Raw genomic sequence first — 18,479 nt, forward strand, 5'->3', positions numbered from 1 at the left:
TTTTCTAATACTTTATCCTTTTGTAAAACTCAAACATCACTTTTTTTTCATTTTTCTCTGCTTCTGACTCTTGAGCTGCTGTAATGTGTGACTTTCGGTAGTGTGGGATTAATAAAGTCTTATCTTACCTCATTTTATCAGACACAGAGACAGAGAATGATGATTTGTGATCAGTCAGACCCTCAGTGATTTTACCTTATTGACTTTACTGTCTTACGCAGTGAACAATGAAAAGGCAAAGACTAAATGAAGAAGAGCTATAGAGGAAGGTAGAAAAGAGAGGAGAGCGGAAGAGTCATTTTAGTGGTTTGGTTATTGTCTACAAAACATTTAGCACACAAGCACATTTTCCTCTTGCAAAAGTTAGATGAGAAGATTGATGCCACTATCACGACTCAAAGTGCAGGTGAGGGAGGTGTCGCTGAAGCCACCAGACCTGTTTTTTGTGCAGCAGGATTGAGAAAGAACACCGCTATAACACCCTTGCTCTGTGTGGAATCACTATGTTTGCCTGTAGATGATATTTAATATGAATTATGCAAACAATGAACATTTGGTCACATTCATTATTCAGAATATCTTTGATACACAGAAGAACTTGAGTTTGATGTCAAACACTGTGAACGTGTAATTGTAAGACCTCCTTTGGGCAGTCAGCTTTTTCCATAAAAGTCTGCAAAATGTGGACCACAACTGAAATAAAATTAGCACAAAATATTAAGATGTTTAACAAAGGTGTTAAAGGTTGGCTGAGGCAAAATCAGAGATGTGAGCAATTTAACTGTTAAAAACAGTTTTAGCTGTTTTAACAGTAATCAGCTGAATGGTGTAGGTGTATGCAACCTTGATATTTGTGTCTTTCTTTTTACTGTAACTGTATATAGTAATTCTATGTAATCTTGATGTAAATATTAACCTTTTTTTTCTTTTTTTTACCATAGCCATTACTGTATTTCCCCCTTATTGTATCTAACCTTGATATCTTCTTTTTCTTTACTAAAAGCCTTACTAGGGGCAGGAGTTGGAAACAAGCAATAGCCATAAACTCTATATGTGAAACATCAGTTACTACAGCTTGTTTGTAACAGGTTTAAGTTGTACCATGTTAATTTGCAAATAAGCTATAGCAATAAATAAAAACACCTTGTGCATTGTCAATGTTTTTCATATTTAATGGTGTGTTTAATTCTGCATGAAAGATTCCTCACAAAACTGTTGGTTTGCAGTTCATGTGAGATGCAGCGAGGAAGAGAGGGACTGATCAGACTTGACAGAAATCCATCCAAGTTTCGTCATTAAATAACTGTAACCATGATACATTGTGAGCCGGACACTGTACAGTTGGCAGTGCTCTGTAGGGGACAAAGTGTATGTATAATGATCTCAAAATGACATTTCTCTGTTGTAGTCGTTGACTGTATAATGTAATGGGCGTACCTACTGTGGTATCACCTAGTCTGTGGACTTCCGTTTTGAAGCCTCGAGTTTGGCATTTTGGCCATCGCCATCTTGTTTTTTGGAGCCAGAAGTGTCAATATCTGGACAAGAGGCTGGACCTGGACCTGACTGAGAGGCTGAGGGCTCAATCTGCAGACAGCCTGCCATCAAAGCAGTCCGCCCTTAATCATGCGTATTTTCCTTGATAAAATGCAAACGGGTACGTGATATAAAAATTTACCCCCATACAGTTGTTGTGAGGTGGGAGATTAGCTATAAAGACCAAAACTGTTTTTCTCACCAGGCTGTTAACATGATTAATTCTACTGTAAAGTTGGGCATCTTAACATGGGGGTCTGTGGGGATTTACTCTGTTTTGGAGCCAGCCTCAAGTGGCCTGTCGATGAACTGCAGTTTTTGGGACTTGTTACGGTGATGCATCTGAAATAAGACAATATCAATCGATCTTGTTCACCCTCTTCCTTTTTGAGTAACACAGAGAAGTTTGTTGGTTGGTTAAAGAACTATGTAATTTGATGCAATCATACGATGGATAAGAATGTCTTTAAAGAAGATAACTCAGTTCAAATCCATGCAAGTATTCATAGATTCATCTTCTGTCTTTGGAAACTTTATTCTCTGTGTATGTTTCATTTCATGGGAGTCACGTTTGTGAATTCATGTGACAGATAAATTGATTGAATTTTTTGAATTGCCTGTAAACAAATTTCACATTCTGCTGACATGATGCACATTGACAAAAGGTATAACGAAAGTTCCCTGGCCAGAGTCAACCTGGGAATGTTGAAGATATATAGTTTACATGATAGACCACTCAAAGCTGAAGGCCTGTGTTTTTAACATACTTTAATTTGTGACCTGAAATTTGTGGATTTAGCAAAGCAAACATCCTGCAGCGATGTTGTTAAGAACGAGGATCCTCTAAAACACTTAAGATAAAAAAACAACAATTCTTAGACAGTAAATATAGGAGTGCAGGGTGCAGATGCTGCCTTAGATGAGAAACTTGAGTATCAACACTTAGAGAGAGAGAGTCATTGGACTGAGGAAGGCAGTTTCACATTATGTTAGTGACAAGTGCGGCCTCAGTATTAACAAAATGAGACCAAGAAGGAGCAGAAATCTTCATTTCCATATCACCTCTGCAGTCTCTACTGCATTACTAAACCTCTGCTGATTTAATTCTGAATATCTAGTTTCTCTACTTATAAATAAGGAAATCATTTATTAATTTATTACTTAGTGAAATTACGACCGTCTGTGTTTCAATGGAAAAACCCACGCTCGCTCTCTCTGACAAACACAAACCATCTACTTCCTCAAATCCCTTTAAGATCCTTTTTGTTGGGAAGTTTGAAATAATTACATCGACTTATGCTAAGCTCTTCATCAACCCCAAGGGCTTGATCTCTCCAAGTCACAAACCTACAAACACGCACACACACACACACACACACTTACACTCATTGCGCTGTGTGTCAGTTAACTTAACCCAATTATTTATCTTCTCAAGAATTCAGGCAGATAAGAGAGCGGGTGTGTGAGGGCGGGGTGGCTCGGCTCCGTCCTGCAGCACCACCTAGTACTTTGCTCCTCTCTCAGATCTGACATTGTCACCTTGTGGTGATGTCACCATCGCAATGTTTCACAGGGGGAAAAAAAAAATCCCCACAAACAAATTTCAAAAAAGCAAAAACAACAAGCTTCTGAATCACTCAGCGGTGACGCAAACAGTAAGACTGCGAGGAAAAGTCAGCGTTTATCTGCACATGACAACAGATATGTTTATCATCAAAGCGTTTCTTTGCTGGTGAAACTTTGCCCGATGTGAAATACTTTAACTGTCAAATCCAGTCACATGTGTGTATGGTATTAAATGCTCAAACACACACAAGTCAGCGGCATCCTGAGATGCAGAGGAAGCACTCAGATGTGACACCAGTGCTCCAGACTGAAGTCATCCGCTGCCAAACTGACTCACTCTACAATGTTTATATGCTAAACAGAGATCTTATGAAAAGCTTATAATAACTCCATATAAGATATGTGAGGAGAGGCGCTCCTCAGGTAGACATTACCAAGAAGGAGAAGGATAATTATTTGATTTTCTTGAAGTGATACATGAAGACACACACAGTGAAATGTGAGTCAAGCTGAACGTATGCTTGTTAACCCTCAATGGACCATTACTCATCCAATAAAACCAAACTGTGGAATATCACCCAATATCCTTTAGGGTGCCGTCATCAGCCAACACTCTAAAAACTGAACTCTTGATTTTCAATTCTATCGTCCACAAATGTTCAAATTTATCAGTTTGTCTAATAATGTAGTTAATAATCAAATATCTGCAGTATAATGACATCCCCCATCAGCCCAACTGCCATAAACATCTCAAAGAATAAGATAATGAGCCATACATCTACACAGATAGTAAGCCACTTTGCACACGGTAGTATATTGTGATTTTTATTCTGTCGAAATTATTGTATTAGGCATTTATTCTGTTGTTTGTTTTAGGAACACATGATGTACGTTTATTGTCTGAGTCTGTATGTTGAGCCATGTCTAAAATGATTTATTGTCACAACGGACAAATAAGTTTTCTGAATCTGAATCCAACCTGGACTTTGTATTTATTGCTAATCAGCTAATTTTAGTGTGCTAATGATTTAAACTAAGATAGTTAACGTGGAAAACATCGCTCCTGTTAAACACCAGCATGTTAACATTGTTATTATGAGCATGTTGATGCTTTTAGCTCAGAGCTCTAATGTGTCCAAGTACAGCCTCCAAGAGCAGCATGAACACTTTTAGTCTAATTAATGTAATAAAAAACAAATACTTTTTAATTAACCAAAGGAGGTTTTAAATACATTTTATACAGTGTCTCAACATATTTTCCCAAAAATGCTCGTTATCACCCTGCAGCTACTTCTTTTAGTTAAATTTTTGTGTACCCAAATTTTCCAAAATCTACTTGTACTTCAGTTAGTATTGTAGTATTTTAGTGGCCATGTTTCAGTACATTTAAAAAAATGATGATTTCAGAAATATATTTTTGTGTTGTGTTAAGCAGTAGAATGAAACAGTTTGTGACCTGGCTGCCATGTTGAATACAGTTAAGTACCAACACTGCGCATCAGCTGGACCAACTTTCTCATTTTAGTGCTATTCATCAGTCGAGACTGTTTTGCTGGATACATCTGCCAAACTACACCCGCCAACCATACAGCCGCAGGAAACGTGCATCTACTGCTAGAAAAAAGTTACTATATGAAACTGCTCCCAACAAGGTCTGTGGATGATCTTGAGTAAATGGGCCATAACTTCAGCAAAGACACATCGCTGTTGAATTTTCCAATGTAGTTTTTTAGCACTTTGAGCACCACAAGCCGAGTGCCATTTAGTTCCATTTCATTGGAGAGAAGCATGCAAGCAAGACATCTTTACGGCTGATATCTCTGACACTCGGTAACTCACGCTAAAACAACCTAGATTGATAAAAATCAATACAAGTAAAAGGACAATGTGTATTCTTGATTCTGGGGTGAACTGTCCCTTTAACCAAAAATCCACGAATATAAAACACTTCCAAAAAAAAAAAAGAGCTTTGCACAAAAATCTTAACATTAATTGCTTCTTTTTTCTTTTAACCAAACATTATTAGTGTTTTATTTTGGCCTCTTTCTTTGTTGCGGGTTTGTTCTGCACCAGTCAGACTGCAGAGAAATCAAGTTCATTAATATCTATCACCCTCTCATGACCATCGGTGGCTTCAGGAAATGAGTTCAGCCATTGGAGGATGATAAAGAAGTTGGTATTATGTGACGCTGGGTCATTGATCAGAGATGAATGTGGTCATCTGACATCAACCTCCGGGGCTCAGATACCTGCCCTCTGCTTCTCCACTGATAAGACGGAGACACTGGTGCTTTTGAATGTGTGTGTGCGCGGCCAGCAGATGAGTGTGAAGTCAAATCATAGGTGCTGTATTGACATATTGAATGAAGCCTCCCATCTCAATCTCACATCTCGGGCCTATCACATGGCTGTAGACAGAGATAAGAGTGTCACAGCTACAGAAGTGAAGTCGGTGCGACAGGTGCTTCTGCAAAAGTCAGATGCAGCAGCTCTGACTGAATCAGTGGTCATGAACACTGTTATTCTGCAGCTTTACATCTTAACAAAGAGTGACAGGTTTCTACCTGAAAATGAGATGGTTGACTTTGAACTGGGTCTCTATCACGCCTGTCGTCCGTAGTCGTACTCGCAGAACGTCTGTCTCTGTGGGCACGTACTCTGGAGACGTGATGCGGGTCATGTTCTCAAAGAAACTATGAAACAAGGGAGAGACGGGTGAAAGACAGAGGAGAAATGAGGGGGAAAAGAAAGAGAGAGAAGAAGGAAAATTTAATAACCTGCAGACAAACTTGAGATCAAAAGAGAATGAAATCAGGTATCAGTTGCTGGTGTGTAGACTCGTATATTGTGTGTGTTTGAGTGTATGTGTGTATGTGTGTGTTGGGGCCATCAGCTGCCAGGTGGCGGGGAGGGTGTGCAGTGATAAGGCTGGAGCCCCAGGGGCCACAGCGGCTCATCACGATGAATATTCACACTGAGGTTTACCATAATAACACACTGAGGCTAAGCTTTCACACACAGATTGGCTATTAACACAGCAAGTGTAATCAACTGTATCATGTGTGCGTGCTTAGTGAGTTGTGATCTTTTTACACACACACACACACACACACACACACACACACACACACACACACACACACACACACACACACACACACACACACACACACACATCTCCACCTACCTGAACTGACTGTGACATTCTCAGCTCGTCATCCTGAATCAGTTTCTTAGACAGCGACACACACTGCCTGCTGGACCGTTCACAGCGCAGACATCACGCAAGTGTCTGTTTTGTACTTCTGTCTTTGTGAGGACCATCCTGAGTTTTTGGTAATTCCTCATTTGAGTACATTTTGACGAGTCTTCAATTCTTTAAAAGGCTGTATTAAATTATTTTTGGGGCATTCATAGTGATGAAGCTACAGAGCTTCAGCTCATATAGATTCTTACATTTTTTTCAGCTCATTGTTTAGCTCTCTGGCTGAAATGTTACTGTTTTGGTTCACTCTTGATGCTTTCATTGTGTATTTTTTTGGTCTATGTAGGCAAGTGTTTTCATAGAGAAAGCTCTATAAACCCACTGCACACTACCTGCCCAGCACCAAACAGCAGACAGACAGTGTGAGCAACAAGCTGGTGAACAACAATGTATCCTCATACAACATCTCAAATGATATCTTATTGAAAGTTCTGCACAAGGTTTTTAAGATATTTTATGACTTAGTGCCACTACTAGTTAGGGTAGGTTTAGGAGAAAGAATCATGGTTGGAAATCAGAACATGACGATGTGACATTAAATATCTTAAAACAACTCAACGTTCACTTTTGGTTTCACAAGGGCACAGACGCTGGTGTCCTGGGTCAAAGTCCTGTGTTTCTTTGACCCTTCCATCTACCCCGACCACCTCCCAAAGCGCACTTTGTCACTCTTTATTTTACATGACCCGACTTCCTCCCACTCCTGACTTTCATACGTTGGAGGTCAGCCTGCAGTGCATTATTCACGTAATCGCAGCCTCCTGACTTACGATTAAACAGGTTACATACAAATTATAGTGCGTTACTTTTCATAAGTATACAAGTACGATCAGTGAATGAGAAGAGCCTGTAAACACTGTGGAGCCCTTAGTGGCTAAAAAGAGAGTGAATACTGGACTCTGATCATTGGATGATCAGAGACAAAACTCCAAATGAATGGTAATGTTGCTCTGTAATTGCCTGATGTTGACAGGCAATGGTTTGATATGTGAACGTTGTGTTTAGAATTGTTTCACTGGTCTCCAAGTGGCCAAAAACCATCAGAACTTAGCTTTGATGTTAGAGTTAGGTTTAGTTAAAAGGAAAATCCCAGTTTACTAAAAAGTAAATCTTACATTTTATCAATTATTTCTATCTAGCTATGATAAACTTTGAGTAAGTGCAGAGATCTGGGAAGATGTCACAGACAAAAATATCACAACAGCAGAGTTTATGGACCAAGAAACACGAGTGGTCAGACGATAGAGAGGTTGTAAATAAGCTGCAGTTTAGCAAGTTTATCTAAGTTGCTTTATTTTGTAGAAAAAACAGAAGTGAGCACACCTGAAATGTTTGTAATAATCCCTCATTTCACAGGAAAACTGGAAACTTACAAACACACAAAGTAAGGTCAGTAAAATAACCTAACTTTAACTTGATCTTCTAAACCTAAATCTTAGTTTGTTAAATACAGTCTTGTTATTACTGACATACACTAACAACAATAAATACGACAGTAAGTAAGTTGTACTCAACTGGAATTTTACTTTTTGTATAGACTCGTACAAAATTAATCCCTCTCAATCATCACTTATGACCCACTGGAAGGGTTTAGCTGTATATTTATCTGCCGAGTCTCGATTTTTGTATAACTTTGTTGTGTTTGAGACATTCCTGGGCACAGCGCGCAGGTGATGACGGGACTTTATAAACAAAAGAAAGGAGGAGACCAGGTACAAGACAGTAACCAACATGCAATCTACAGACTAGGAAAATCACCACAAATATAGGGAGGCAGAATGGCAAGCAGAAAAAGCTCATTTCAAAACGAGAGTGGTACTGGGGTTGGCTGTTAAGCTAAACGCACTTTGGACTGGATTTCTGTACACTGCACACTGTGGGTGAACTTAATTTTTTAGACTTATGATATCTGCCATGTAACTATACTTACGAAAAACTGTACAATCCCTTCATTGCACCTTTTGTACATACATTTTATGTCCTTTATATTCTATTTTGTCATTTTATATATTTAAATTGCTTCTATATTTTTTAATCTTATGACCTATTCTATTTAAATTCACTATTTTTATTCTCTCCTTTGTGTTAATTGTTTTGCACCAAAACACAAAGTCACATTCCTTGTATATGTAAATGTACTTAGGAATAAAACCGGATTCTGATTCTGATTCTTTCACATTCAGGTTTGCTGGTAAAACTTTTTACAGCATAGTATACCTCTCAGGTAAGTCTTTGGAAAATGCATTTTGTCAGCAAGGGTCCTCACAGGTATAGACGTCTGAACATGTGTGTGTGTTTGCTTGAGGAGAGTGGACAGTGATGGTGATGTACAGTGGTTCTCAGTGGTAACAAGGAGGCCTGTCAGTGTAGATAACCCCAGAGCTGAGGCCTCTCGCTGGGTCGCGGATGAGAACAGACGGCCTCCTGGTGGGTCCCAGCTCTATCTTATTTCTGCATCACACACGCCATCCTCTCTATACTCGTTTCTTATTTTCATCTTCATCCTCACTTCTATACTTTCATTATAGTGTCTGCACAGGTTGGACTTTTTCATAAATATGCACATTTTTGAACATTCTCTACAAGCACTTATACTTTTAAGTTTGTGCATGTTTGTATCTCATTGCTTTGCTCTTACATGCTCAAAGCCAAAAACAATGCATTATTATTTCATAACAGTATTTTAAAGATGTGATATGGACGTAGATAAAAGCTGTGGCAGTACATGCAATTACACTTTAGTGGTGTTTTTCTCCCTCCCTTTCTTTTCAACTCTCCAGACTCCGATTCCCAGTGACAGCAAGCACATGGACTGCTAAGTCCAGCTAATTAGACCCCTGCATCTCCTCAGCATCTCCTGAGTGTGTGTTTGCTGTGTACTCACTACAGTGCCGAGTCATTGAGCTCGTACTCGTATCCCCGGGCAGCCGCCGCCCTCACCCCCTGGTCGGCCAGCAGACAGGACAGGGCGTGGCCAAGGAAAGGAAACAGCACCTGGTCTTCATCAAAACACCGCCCACACGACAGGACAGAATGGGCGTGGACCTGCGAAAAGAGATGGAGACAGATATGTGGATGGATGATCAGGGAGGAGGCCAGATGGAAAAAAGGATGCAAGTCTAAACGACAGAAAAGTTTATGGGTCTGTCTCTGCTCTCCAGACTTAGTAATTACTACAGATACTCAAATGAATGGATTTGCACACACACACGCCCTGGTGACATTTAATAGAGGAAACACTTTGGCCGTCATCTTCCGGCAAGCATGTGCTGAGTGGGAGGACAGTCCACGAGCTCTGATAACTTTGACAATAAAGTTCAAATCAAATTGAACCTCACAATCAAACCACCCACCCACCCACTCTAACTTTCTGCTCACTCTCATGCAAACAAATTATTGCTGTGTGTGTGTGTGTGTGTGTGTGTGTGTGTGTGTGGTGCCAGACGAAGCAGCTGTGGCTGCAGTGCTGAGATGCTGCTCTCTAGTGGAGATCTGGATGGAGTGCAGGAAAACCAGCAACATAAAACAGAATCATTATGAACCAAAAAGGAGCAGCATCAGAGGGAGAATGATACAGAATAGATTTAGATCTGACATTTAATTGTCTTTCATTTGTTTCTAGATTGAATATTGTTTTAATTTAACCTTGTTAATCTTTTAATCTAACCCACCCATGCTTGTAAATTTATACACATCTGTTTGTCTTAGTTAAGCACTTTGGTGCAAAACCTGTTTTGCTTTTCTAAAGTCCTATATAAATTAAATAAACTTGAAACTTGAAAAAAAATGTCAAAACAAAACATAGAAAAGGTGCAAAATGCCAAACATGCAAACAGACAGGTTGACATAGAAACATGTAAACTGACTACCTTGTTTCTGCTGTTAGCCAGGTTGATGCGGAGGATGCCCATGCCATGGAGGACAAACTTCATGGAGGTCAGCAGGTTATCCAGCACTGCAGGCTGACAAAGATCAGGTTCATAGGTTATGTTGGGAATCACCAGGCAACAGGGGAAAAAACAAACTTTTTGACAAAAAGCTTGTTTTACACGTCACACAGAGGAAAAAATGTCTGTGGATTATCTTGAATAACCGTGTCATGACTTCTGAAAGGAGACATTGCTGTCGAGAACCATCTAATTCCATTATACTGGAGAGAAGGCAGACGTCTCTATCTATCTCCATCTCTCTAACAATCTAGATTAATAAAAGCACTACAGGTGATGATATGATGATGATATGTATTTTGGATGTGAACAGTTTTTAGTTTGCTGTAATGTGGACATTACACATTACACATTACATTTTTTTTTATAAAGAAAAACAGCCAAATGGTAAACCAAATCCTATATTTATTCTTAATAATCAAATTTAAGATTGCTGGCCTTGAACACACTAAGAACACAAAGTTCTGCTAATGCATTGCTTTTCTGCTGCACAACAAATTGTATACAGTACATGTACATGTGGGGCATAGTGTGTGTGTGTGTGTGTGTGTGTGTGTCTGTATTTGCATCTGTCACATGCTGTGGACCAAGTACTTGGTCCTATTGAGAGTGTAGGAGAGTGGAAGACCCGTGTAACTCACATAAATGAACTCATATCTCTGTTTTAGTGCTTGGAAACCTTGAGACTTGAGGGACTGAGCAGAGTGACTCCTGCAGAGAGTTGGAAAGTGAGTGTGTTATATTCTGCGTCACTTTCCTGCCAGCTAAAGATAAGCTTCACATTCCATCACGATTCTATCACGGTCTGGTCGCTCTTCTCTCCGTGTGTGTTTCAGTGTCCAGATTGAGATGTGTTGCTCTCCCGGTGAAATGTGCGAGGTGCGATAACTCAGGGAGGTGACAGTGCTTCATCTAATGTGGAGACCGGGGCTGAGGGCTGCTGACACCACGGCGTTAGGGACAAATTGGTCTCTTTGAGGAGAACCTCGGCTGACAGCGCCGCATTGATTTGTGTCAGAAATAAGCTGCTTTGTGAATTTGTCTCCCTCTGCCTCATCATCACTGTCAACTGCTCAGATATACAATTTAATATCCTACTATATTTGTAATATTTATAATAATAGCACCATCTTATACTCTTACAAACAGTAAATACTGTGTTTTTCTTTTGGTGCAGTTTCTGTGTTTTATGATCACTAAAAATCAACATCAATAAAAATGACTATGGCTGTCTTGAGGTTTCAGAAGTTCATTTGTGACCAAACAAATCCTAAACTTACCTGAAAAAGCTACAACAAGTGTTCATGAAGTGGTCTTTGCTCTGGTCAGATCACTTAGTGAACAGTGGAGACAGATTATAGACGTGCAGCAGCATGAGCTGAAGTAAATGAAACAATATGAAAAGTCCACAGAGGCTGTACTTCCACACAACAGGGCTTCAAAGGTGCAGTGTTTAGAATTTAGGGGCATCTATTGACAGGAATGATATACAATTTTAATAACTATCATTTCATTTCTTCATTTGTTCATATTCACCTGGAAATAAGAATTATTGTGTCTTTATTACCTTAAATGAGCCATTTATATGGAGCTGGTCCTTTTCTCACAGTCTGCCATGTTGTTTCTACAGTAGCCCAGAATGGACAAACCAAACATTGACTCTAAATACGACCATTCACAATTTTGTGTTGGCCTCTGTAATTCTTACGGGCTGATGTTCAGCAGGTGTAATTTACCATGTTCACCTTCCAATTTAGCCTGTTGGTTTGCTTCTTAAATATTTGTTTATGAACCAAAATTTTGGCCATAATACATTTGACCTGATGGTGACACTGGATGAAAAGTCAGGGGATCACCAAAGTTATCAATATTCATTGTCCTTGGTCCAACAACAGACCAGCTGTCCAACATTGCCATCAGTAGAGTCACATAACTGTATTCTGCAAATGTCAGCACAGAAATAAATGCCAAGTTAGCTCTTCTCTTGGGAACTTAATTGATATCAAACATGCACTGTTAATAATGTGTCATTTCTAGATGAGTCACTCTTGTTTGTTGTTTTGCCAGAAACTGGTCACATCACGACAGTTGCTAATGTCAATTTAATTCAACAAAAATCCGCCTAGCCTTTAATGCAGTTATTACACCCAATGCATATTGAATTGGGCCTCACATTACATTATAAATGAATTTTGAAGGGACATTGGAGCTTTTTATGAGACTTTCACTAAACATGTAATTTCATTGTAGATTTTTCCAGGCTTGTTGTTAGAATCTTTAAGTTTATTTCTTAATTTAAAAGTAAATCAACCTCTCATTTGGATGTTGTTCTTCCAGCTTAACATACAGTCCTACCCTCTGTTATCAGAGTCACTCCTACCAAGATGTCGGGTGCCTCAATAGGCGGTGAATCTGTCAGTCACCTTTCTTGAGTCACAGTCATCTGCCCTGATCAGGACTGGAGCCTGGTTTAGAAGGGCTTATGTACTAAATGTACAACAAATTCCAGTTGAAAAAATAATCTTAAAGTTACCATATGGAGTTTATGACAACTGGCAACGCTAAGAACACTGTGTTTTTATGAGTTGTTTCCTGTTTTGTCCATATCACCCATTAGGGTTGCACATGCACAAATAACAGGCCGCACAATTCATATTGTGTATGAAGGCATGCACCTATAAAGACAGTGAAGAAGAAGAGTGCTAGCAGGTTAACATGGACACAAACAAAACAGGATTTAACATGTTTCAGAAATCAGCTTTTTAAATGTTTCATAAGTACATGTAAGATCTCAAGGATGCGTACGATTAATGTTGGCGTGAAACATTAAATATAAACAGCACTGTTTGTTTAGGAGAAAATTGAACACTGAAACTCCCCAAGGCACCCCTAAAGTTAATATAATGCAAGTATTACACAACTTACACATATACACACCCCCAAAAATTTGCCCTTGAGTTGAATCAACATTATTTTTTCTAAACTCAGCAAAACTGGAGATTTGTAAGCACCACAAAGACAGCATTTATTGTATTTATTAAACTGCTTTCTATTACAGAGGTGTTGTTACTAATCTGTGCACCCCCTGGATTTACAACACATTAAATTACTGCCTCTCTCTTGTCCCTGGTCCAGTTGCTGTACCCTCGTCACTGCCTTCAGTTGGTTCCTCCTTCCTTCCTTCCTCCCTCCACCTTTGCCCTCCTTATCAATTGTTTCCAAGTTCCTCCCTCTCTGACTCAAGGCTTACTTTAGATGTGTGGACAGTAAAGATGGTAGTCGCAGAGGGAGGAGGGAGGTCATGGATAAAACTCCCTCAAACGTCAGACACTTTGTGTGAGTATGTGAGTGTGTGTGCAGACCGAGCCATTGTTTCCAAAAGTTACAAACCTTATGTGCAGGAAACCGACCAATCAGCTTGTACCACCTGTTGCAACAGAGTGCCCCAGGGATGACGCTCTGTGGTAAACAAACATTTATGATACTTTTACGTTTCGTTCAGCAAAGTAATCTTTACAAATGAAACATGATTTTTGAAGCATAAATGAAGTCGCCAGAAGTAAAAGGCTAACGTTAGGCTACAAATGAACTACACTACAGTCGCATCGCCACTGTTACAAAGCTGCAAAGGTGTGTTCTGCGCAGTTCGGCGTGATGACGCTCTGTAGTCTCATTTAGCTGCTTGTTAGCAACCGCCTTTTTTAAGACACACTAAAGCTTCAAAGTTTGCGGGTGGGGTATTTCCTGACATATTTTATGTCATTGAACAAAATGTGAAGTCTCTTCAGCTTGTTTGAACCACAGAGCTTATTTCAGGCTTCAAACCAAGAACCCATTCAAAAGACCCACTGACTCTGAGATGAGGGAACTGGAGGACAAGAAATGCTAACTTATTTCCAGGTTTTAGGACTCATTACTGGGGTTCTCTATAAAATGTACTCTCTGCAAGCAGCTACATTACACCTAGCAGATAAACATGGTGCCATTCTTTCATTTTCGTGCCTACACACACACACACACACACACACACACACACACACACACACACACACACACACACACACACACAGAGCCTGGGGCCACAGGTGTGTTGTCATACGGTAATCTGAATCCACTATTAGCTCTACGTCACCTTTCTGTAAAAGTATAGGGTAAAAGACACCAGTCCGTTTTCACCAATGTGTGTATGTTTGTGTGTGCTCATCAGTTTACAAAGAAGTCCAACATGCAGATATCTCTCAAGCATTTCCTGATGGCTATTAATACTCCTACCACCACCGCAGTTTAAAGCATGATGGGAACTTTAAGGCACACTGGGGAGATATTACAACTCCCATTACAACAATGTAATCTCTAAATCCATCCAGATACACTGAACTATTGTTCTTGCCCAGCTTGCTGTTTGGATCGACTCCCCGTACGCAGAAAACTAACAGCCGTTTGCAGTAGTCTCGTGTCGGAGCAATAGCTACAAAAACACAACAGTGAAGAATGTGGTTGAACTGGCGATGGCCTGATATCTAATCATTAACCACACACCGCTCTGCTTACAAGGTACAACTAAGTATATGTGTGTGTGTGTGTGTGTGTGTGTGTGTGTGTGTTTGTGTGTGTGTGTGTGTGTGTGTGTGTGTGTGTGTGTGTGTGTGTGTGTGTGTGTGTGTGTGTTGGTAGGTTTTAAGCTCTGCTGATTTCACAAACCAGAGCCTCATGGACGTTCCAGGTGAGAGAGTTTTATCACATTTTTCGAGACACTTATCCTTGACACAAACACCTGAATAAACAAAGAAGCTGAGAAACACTCATTCAGCTCAGAAATGTTAACCAGTGCCACACCAACTTTTGCTCACACACATAAAAAGCATAACTCTCGTTGACACAGTTGTGTCTACTGGAAGAGACTGAAGGGAAAATCTCAGCCTATCCAGAGTAAAAACAACACCACGGCCTCGGGCTGCAAATAAAGGAGGGATGAGACAAAGAGAAGCCCCCTTCCTACCTTTACCCCCCCTGTTGGCTGCCCCGTCATGCTCCTAATGTAACGAAAACCTGGCTGGTAGGGCCACAAAAAGACCAGACAGAGAAATAAAGCAGTGGGGTTTTCTTGTTCTGCCTTCAGCGGAAATATGAGAGATCGGACAGTGTGGAGCAGGGATAACCTGTCCAGTTCACAGCAGGGTCCAGATGTGTACTACTGCACCGGTGGACACACAGACACAAATGTGAGATAGACGGCAGGTAGGGCATCGGAGATATGTGGAACAATAAGCACCCAGGCCTGATAAGGAACTATGAGCTCATATATATGTGAGTGTGAGTGTGTGTGTGCAGGGGAGGGTGTGTCTGTGTTTGTTTGCTGTGGGAGGTTGGGATGGTCATGGAGGGGAGGGAAGGGGAGGGCAGGTTTGTGGGTTAGTGTCATTTTTCCAAAATAAGGGCGTCACCTGAGAACAAAGGAAAACCCAACTGACAGCACCGACAACAAAAGTGATTTGACTACTGATGTTAAACACGTGTCGATGCATGCATGGACTCATGCAAAAATATTTTTGTGTACTGACTACATAGTTACGCAAAATGAAGAGGTTCTGCAAACTGTTGTGCATATGATTGTTACATGACTATTAATTATTTTATGTGTACCTGAGTTAAAAAGACACAGGAAATAATCTGTGTCACTTCCTGGTGCTTTTAGGGCAGCTCTCTGAACACTAAAAATATGTAATAACTCAAATTTATGGGTGCATATCATTTAAACACTTGTATCTGTGCTTGCAGCCAGAGGATTGCCATTTCTGTTTTTCAGTTGAACATGCTAAAAAAACTGAATGGATCGTTATGAAACTGGGTTCATTATATTCATGTCGCTCTCAGGATGAATTGTAAGCACTTTGGAGATGATTTCACTTAATATAGCTCCGTCATCAGGTAACATTTTTTCATTTATTTAAACAAGTAGCCGTATAAGAACTTTGCTTACATAAAATAAAATCTAAAACAGTCAATTTTAAGAATTTAATTTAGGAATTAATTGATCACAGACAAAATTAAGCTATGGCTGTTTTTTTTTTTTTTTTTTGAAAATAGCTTTTTGTAAAATTTGCTGAAACTGTCACTAAATTTCGTACATGAGACAGTTAATCTCTGAAAAAAATAACGTCCTCCTTCTGATATTACTTCTGATGGCCTTTACGTATATGAAGGAAAAAAAACAATCAGAGCTATGGAGTATCTAATGTAGCTGTTACTGCATGGCCTATTTCTCGCCTCAAATGTTTTTAGAGACATATTTTAGTGCACTGTTTAGCTGTAAAATGAGAAAGTTGGTCTGGCTGATGGACAGTGCTTTGTGCGTTGCTCGACTGTATCCAACATGTCGGCCGAGTCCCAAAAATTTTCATTTAAATTAAACAGTACACTAAAATATGTTCCTGAAGACAGCTTCGGTAAGAAATTGGCAATGCGGTGACAGAATGTTGATTCTTACTTGAGATAGATTTATTTGATTTGATTTCGTAGTTTGACAGTTTGGTCACCGTTCATGAGCAGTGACTGACACAACTGATAGCTATTTAAGAGACTCTTTGCCTCTGGTTGGTAATATCTGCTGCATATAAAACTCTGTGCCTAAAGTTACAGTTTCAGCAAAAAAAATCATAAAATTTACAAATTTTAGCTTTAAAATTATTTTGGTTTAGACCAAACAATAGTTGCCAACTTTTTGCACTTATCAGTTCTTGATACACATTTCATGTTATACCAAAAAAGTTGCAAGGTTTGTAATCCAGTCGCACTCAGTCTGATAAAAGCATAAACGGACCTGCTCAGGGGTTACGTCTTTCTTTCTCCGGCACAGTCCAATAACAGACAGCATGATGCTTATGTTGACAGCAGTGAACTGCAGACAAGGTGACTGTTATGAGACACAAGAGGCAGCAGGAGGAGAGGGGGAGCTGGAGGCGTTGATTTAATATCTAGGAAATCATTCCAACATCCCAGCTGCCTGCACAAACAACTGGGACCTTCATATGTCAAAGAAGTGTGTGAGTGTATAACCCCGGCCAATGAGCAACTGCAAAAGTTTTGAAAAAGGTCTGACAGTGTTTTGGACAGAAGACAGTCACACACAAAAACACCAACAATCTGTCCAAACTTAGTTCTTTTGTAACTAATGTTTAAGTCACTATGAACTCTTGCAGCTTCAGTTTGGATCCTGGTTTTGGTTTTATAGTCTGTTACACATATTAACAGGAGTGTGAATTGTGTTCACCATCTGCATCTCTAAAGTTTGCGCTGTCGGTCTAATCCAGTGACAGCGCTGTTATTATTGAGCAGGTATCTGAAGCATGATGAAGACGGATAAAGGCCTTTCCTGTCATCACATATTCATTATAACAGAGAGGAGGAGACAGAGAGAGGGGAAAAAGGATGAGATTTGTGGCAGCAAAGGGGAAAGAAAGGATAAAAAAGGTGAGTAAAAATATGGTAGAGGTTAAAAGAGGGGGATGTGGAAGAAGATAAGCCTTCAATAAAAACAAGCTGATGGGCTGAAGCTGGTGTGTGCTGAACCGTTTCCATTCTCCCCACCCCGAGCACAACGGAGGTATTTGGCTTTCAGTCGCTCATACACATAGAAGGAAGAGCAGATGTGAGCCAAACCACTGCATACCAACTTAGATCTGACCCTGGGTATCAGGAGAAATCTCAGTCCCACACAGGAACTTAGCTTCGCCTCGCTTTCCAACTAATGTCCTGTCCATCTCCATCACTGACTCCCCATATTTAACTTTCATTTTACGTCTTCGAATGTGTCTCTGTGCCTGCAACCAGAGGCACACTGTCAGGAAAGGCAAAGCAGTCCAATGGTCACCCCCCCCCCCAAAAAAAAAAAACATTGGGTAAAAGGGGCCCTAAATGTTCACACACACTGACACATTTTCCAATGACAACTATAAACTCCCTAAACCCTTTGAAACCTGGATTGACATAACTTTTCTTTTGCTGCATTCAGATGTCTTACACAAGTGTTAAATTATTGTGTAAATTATTTGATTATTATTTAGAAGGGAGAAAAAAAAAGGCCAGGGAAGAAAGGCCAAGATAACTATATTTCTTGTTTTCAATTATGTGTTTAAAATTATTATAGAGAATTATTCTACAGGAAT

The 18,479-nt window shown here is 39.8% G+C and overlaps 1 protein-coding gene across 1 annotated transcript in view; it reads right to left on the reverse strand.

Moving 5' to 3' along the window:
- gnav1 (guanine nucleotide binding protein (G protein) alpha v1) overlaps positions 1–18,479 on the reverse strand; it is a 34,805-nt gene that overhangs the window by 12,919 nt on the left and 3,407 nt on the right. Inside the window, exons 3-5 of the mRNA XM_088075749.1 lie at positions 10,237–10,329; positions 9,252–9,412; positions 5,667–5,795 (exon numbers count right to left, since the gene is read on the reverse strand). Coding sequence (XP_087931875.1) covers positions 5,667–5,795; positions 9,252–9,412; positions 10,237–10,329 — 383 coding nt within the window. The remainder of the gene's footprint in view (positions 1–5,666; positions 5,796–9,251; positions 9,413–10,236; positions 10,330–18,479) is intronic.

This window comes from Plectropomus leopardus, chromosome 3 (genome assembly GCF_026936395.1).
Source record: "Plectropomus leopardus strain MGB_pleo_1.0 chromosome 3, ASM2693639v1, whole genome shotgun sequence".
NCBI classification, from domain to species: domain Eukaryota; kingdom Metazoa; phylum Chordata; class Actinopteri; order Perciformes; family Serranidae; genus Plectropomus; species Plectropomus leopardus.